Below are 6,000 nucleotides of genomic sequence, written 5' to 3' on the forward strand. Positions count from 1 at the left end.
TGAAAGATACTCCACACGGAATGGGAGCGAACCAAGTAAAGAAGTATTTAATCCTAGTCACATCATACAGGCTTCTGCAACTTCGAGAACACCAAAGGTTCAGTTGCTCTGACTAGACAGCTCAATAAATTCTTACAATCAATGCTAGACGGTTTGCTTGAGAAATACAAAGTCTGATTTTACAGCTTTTTCAGAATATTGATTTACATATGGTTCAATAAGCAAAATGAAGTAACGAGGACTGCACATTGCCAAGTGCAGATAGTAGATTACTTGTGTTTTTGTACTACTCATGCGTTCGATGACTGGTTTGAAGCAACTCTCCACGCTGATCTATCCTGTGTAAGATTTTTTATATGTGCACAGCTGCTGCACTCTACATGCGTTCCAGCGTGCCTATCTTATTCAGACATTGGTGTCTTCTTACAAATTTAACTCCTCTCCCTCCCTCCTTCACTCTCTCCCCCCCCCCCCCCCCCCCTCTCTCTCTCTCTCTCTTCCTTCTATTGTCAAATTAACTGATATCTCGTGACACGTTCTCTCAACTTATCCAGTTATTTCATAAATTGTTTCATAAAGCTTCTTCCCCGATTCAGTTCAGTTCCTCTTCTTTAGTTACTAGATTTATCCATCTAGTCTTAACTTTCTTCTGTAGTAACAAATTTCAAAAACTTATATTGTTGAAGTTCCACGTTTCGCGTCCATATAAGGCTATGCCCCAATGATTACTTTCAAAAAGGACTTCGTAACACATTTACATACGATGCTAACATAACCCATTTTTGAAGAAAGCTGTCCATTTTATTGCCGTTTTGCATTACATCCTCTATAATTCTATCATCGTTAGCTGTTTTGCTTCCCAGGCATCAAAGTATGTCTTCTGCTTTCATTATCTCGTTTCCCAATCTAATTATCGTAGCACCACCTGATTTAATACGAGTACACTACGTTACCCTGTTTTACTTTTAATTGTATTCATCGTATAAACTCTTTTCAAGAGACTATTACTCCATTCCACATGTCTTCCAAACCCTTTCTCCCTTACGTCAGAATTATATTGTCATCGTCGAATCTCGAGTTTTTTATTTCTTTTCTCTAAAATTTAATTGTCTTTACAGATTTCTCCTTGGTTTCCTATACTGCATACTCAGTTTATAGACTGAGTACCATGGGATATAGGCTGCACTCCACTTTTTCAACTTTCTCTATTACAGCCTCACTTTCAGGTTCTTCGAATGTGTTTCATTTGTATCTCTCTACAGGTTGTCTTCAGCCTTTCACTTTTTACCGTAATAGCTACACAGTTTCAAGAATTGTATTCCATTAATTACTGCCAAAATCATTTTCATTGAGGTTGTTGTTGTTGTGGTCTTCAGTCCAGAGACTGGTTTGATGCAGCTCTCCACGCTACTCTATCCTGTGCAAGCTGCTTCATCTCCCAGTACCTACTGCAACCTACATCATTCTGAATCTGCTTAGTGCATTCATCTCTTGGTCTCCCTCTACGATTTTTACCCTCCACGCAGCCCTCCAATACTAAATTGGCGATCCCTTTATGCCTCAGAACGTGCCCTACCAACTGATCCCTTCTTCTAGTCAAGTTGTGCCACAAACTTCCCTTCTCCCCAATCCTATTCAATATTTCCTCATTAGTTATATGATCTACCCATCTAACCTTCAGCATTATTCTGTAGCACCACATTTCGAAAGCTTCTATTCTATTCTTGTCCAAACTATTTATCGTCCATGTTTCACTCCCATACATGGCTACACTCCATACAAATATTTTCAGAAACGACTTCCTGACACTTAAACCTATACTCGATGTTTACAAATTTCTCTTCTTCAGAAATGCTTTCCTTGCCATTGCCAGTCTACATTTTATATCCTCTCTACTTCGACCATCAACAGTTATTTTGCTCCCCAAATAGCAAAACTCCTTTACTACTTTAAGTGTCTCATTTCCTAATCTAATTCCCTCAGCATCACCCCACGTAATTCGACTGCATTCCATTATCCTCGTTTTCCTTTTGTTGATGATCATCTTATACCCTCCTTTCAAGACACTGACCATTCCGTTCAACTGCTCTTCCAAGTCCTTTGCTGTCCCTGACAGAATTACAATGTCATCGGCGAACCTCAAAGTTTTTATTTCTTCTCCATGGATTTTAATACCTACTCCGAATTTTTATTTTGTTTCCTTCACTGCTTGCTCAATATAGAGATTCAACAACATCGGGGAGAGGCTACAACCCTGTCTCATTCCCTTCCCAACCACTGCTTCCCTTTCATGTCCCTCGACTCTTATAACTGCCATCTGGTTTCTGTACAAATTGTAAATAGCTTTTCGCTCCCTGTATTTTACCCCTGCCACCTTCAGAATTTGAAAGAGAGTATTCCAGTCAACATTGTCAAAAGTTTTCACTAAGTCTACAAATGGTAGAAAAGTAGGTTTGCCTTTCCTTAATCTAGCTTCTAAGATAAGTCGTAGGGTCAGTATTGCCTCACGTGTTCCAATATTTCTACGAAATCCCAACTGATCTTCCCCGAGGTCGGCTTCTACTAGTTTTTCCATTCTTCTGTAAAGAATTCGCGTTAGTATTTTGCAGCCGTGACTTATTAAACTGATTGTTCGGTAATTTTCACATCTGTCAACACCTGCTTTCTTTGGGACTGGAATTATTATATTCTTCTTGAAGTCTGAGGGTATTTCGCCTGTCTCATACATCTTGCTCACCAGATGGTAGAGTTTCGTCAGGACTGGCTCTCCCAAGGCTGTCAGTAGTTCTAATGGAATGTTGTCTTCTCCCGGAGCTTTGTTTCGACTCAGGTCTTTCAGTGCTCTGTCAAACTCTTCACGCAGTATCATATCTCCCATTTCATCTTCATCTACATCCTCTTACATTTCCATAATATTGTCCTTGTATAGACCCTCTGTGTACTCCTTCCACCTTTCTGCTTTTCCTTCTTTGTTTAGAACTGGGTTTCCATCTGAGCTCTTGATATTCATACAAGTGGATCTGTTTTCTCCAAAGGTCTCTTTAATTTTCCTGTAGGCAGTATCTATCTTACCCCTAGTGAGATAAGCCTCTACATCCTTACATTTGTCCTCTAGCCATCCCTGCTTAGCCATTTTGCACTTCCTGTCGATCTCATTTTTGAGACGTTTGTATTCCTTTTTGCCTGCTTCATTTACTGCATTTTTATATTTTCTCCTTTCATCAATTAAATTCAATCTTTCTTCTGTTACCCAAGGATTTCTACTAGCCCTCGTCTTTTTACCATTGAGGTTAGTTCATTATTATTATACATATTCTTCTGCAATAGTTAGTACTTTTCAATTAATCTCATCTGAGATAGCTCTTAAGGAACAACATTAAAATATTGGCTACCTATTGTCACCACACAGTCTGTTTATGAAATATGAGCGAGAAAAATATCTTACTGAGATTATTAACTTGCAGTTATGCCGTATAGAAACAGATCAGAAACTTCTCTTCCTGAAGTGGCCCATTTTCTGTTTCAGGGTGATTCCGGCGGCCCTCTGATGCTGCAGCAAGACGCGCACTGGATCCAGATCGGCATCGTCTCATTCGGTAACAAGTGTGGGGAGCCGGGCTACCCCGGCGTCTACACCAGGGTCACCCACTACCTCGACTGGATAAAGGAGAACATGAACGAGTGACAGAGGCGGCATGCTGCCGAATGAGCCCAGATGTCCTCGCGTCATGGAGGACACACGGCGCAGGGGGTGCTTCCTGTGGGTTGAGACGGACTTTCTGTTCTCACGTGAAATTGCTCATTGACGAGTCAGCATTTGCATTTAATACCAGAAGTAGATCATATAAAGACAGCTCACGAGATAGTTTCATTTCAGACAGTTTATGTTATTCTCATTTCTTACGTCGGAAAATTCACTCCTCTACGAATTAGCTTGCTGATAGTGAGACGTGCTGTGTAAATCTGTATAATACAGTACCACGACGCACCAAATTGACAATACTCTTGTTATCGCGTTGTCTATTAGCTAAGGATCTTTTTCTGCACTTGGCAATTACCCCATAGTCATGGTATTTGTTGTTACATACTCGTAGATTCTTATATAACGATAAAACTGTGATATGTTTCCTTTTACTCATGTGTGTTCTGCGAGCGGAAATGTGGTGAGACAGCAGACTTTCTGTTTACCGTGTTTCTAAAGCCATTGTAAGAAGTTGAATTTTTATACAACACATTTCTTCGAGTGTAAGAATCAGTTTAACATATTACTGAGTTAGAATCAAACGATACTGTTAGAACAGTATTTCAAACATAAATCAATATGAATATTTATTTCAAAAGTACTCTTAAGAATGACTTCTGCATTTCATCGTCAAACAGTTATTTAAATATGTTAAATATGACCTGTAAATAATGTATGTAATAAATATTTATATTATAACGTACTACCATTCTTTTTCACATGATCACATAAACATGCTGTAGTTAAGGATAACTACAAAACTATTTAGCATTTTGCGACGCTGTTACGTGGTGAAACGGTGTCTCATGCTACAGAAATATATCTATTCAAAGAATCTAATATTTTTATATTTGATGTTGGTCGAGATCGCTGAAGGTGGGATATTTGTTAAAAGCTGTTGTTTTTAGGGTTGCCATCAGTCCTTGTTTTGTCATAACTATCATGTTTTTTTCTAGAAAATGATTTTCGTCTCGCCGTCTTTGTGTTGTGTAACATAATTGTTTCAAATTCAGGAATTTCTATTCTCAAGAATGCGGACAAGAGGTTCTGAATACATTTTATTTTTCATTGGTGTCTACTGTCATCGCTCTTACATGAATTACTTTGGCCTGCCAAAATGATTGTCAACAAATATTCTGGATAATATGCTTTGTTTTACTCCCGTAACTGTGTCAATTTCCCCACACAGCAGTACGATGCAATGTATTTTATTGTTCATTTCGTTTACAATCGATTTTAAGATCATAGGGTTCCATCGTCAGATATAAAACATGCCTAAAGATTTGATTTTTTCCTGCTACAGATGTTGCTTCTGCAACGTCCAGCACCCTCTACTCAACGCTTTGGCTCACTTCCTCGTCGTGTCCTCCTGTTCTGGAAAAACGGCTGTGGAATATATGGTACTCCATTTGGCAGGCACGTTTGGCACCTGATAACGAGACTATATAATCTTGAAATCTGTTGTACATGACGCGAACATCAAAATAAATTCTGTCATACAGCTCAACAGCGAATCTGGCACTGTTACTGGAATAAATTAAACAACAGTTGAAATAGCACATATTGATGTCCTACACGCAATGTCTACTTTATGCCCTGTCGATAGCCATTGTTAAAATTTTTAATTTTTACCTAACAAAATGTTATCATATTTCTAATTATAATTTGAGAGAATTGGACCTTTCGTGGCTTGTAGGTATACTTCCTGTCATTTGATCCAGTTTTCACCTCTCGAAACGCTTCCATTGCGTGAAACACCAAAGTTGCACTGTGGCTCAAGTTCCACTTCAAACGTAGTGGTCCCAAGAACTGACTGTGTAAACCGTTTCTCGGTTCAGAGGATGCCGAAGGCATACCACCTCCAATAGTAACGGCGTTAGTAAAATAGTGGGGCTGCTCTAAACATCATTTATGGTGAGGACCAGTTAACTTCTTGTTGTGTCTTCCACTATACAGTCTGATAACAAAAATTCGTTTTTCTCTATATTACTATTTTATAAACCTCAGAAACTTAAATCATGGTCTTTAAGATTCGTTCTTGGTATTACTGAACTATTATATCACTGCGGGGCGATCATAGAAGGACATCATATTATATTAAGAAGTTCATTTTGCGGTAAAGGCCGAACTTATACAATATATCTCGCGTGGCTAGCTCGGTAATACACAGTGAAGTCTTCTTACCCGACACATTACTTTCAAGGGATAACGTGCTTTAAAATATGAAATCGCGGCTATGCACTCAGGCGACAAATGTC

The 6,000-nt window shown here is 38.9% G+C and overlaps 1 protein-coding gene across 1 annotated transcript in view; it reads left to right on the forward strand.

Annotated features, from left to right (window-relative positions):
* LOC124594382 (proclotting enzyme) overlaps positions 1-4,215 on the forward strand; it is a 157,809-nt gene extending 153,594 nt beyond the window's left edge. Inside the window, exon 11 of the mRNA XM_047132754.1 lies at positions 3,527-4,215. Within this exon, the coding sequence (XP_046988710.1) occupies positions 3,527-3,685 (159 nt within the window). The 3' untranslated portion in view covers positions 3,686-4,215. The remainder of the gene's footprint in view (positions 1-3,526) is intronic.
* Positions 4,216-6,000: the final 1,785 nt, after the last annotated feature.

Source organism: Schistocerca americana, chromosome 1 (assembly GCF_021461395.2).
Source record: "Schistocerca americana isolate TAMUIC-IGC-003095 chromosome 1, iqSchAmer2.1, whole genome shotgun sequence".
Classification (NCBI taxonomy): Eukaryota; Metazoa; Arthropoda; class Insecta; order Orthoptera; family Acrididae; genus Schistocerca; species Schistocerca americana.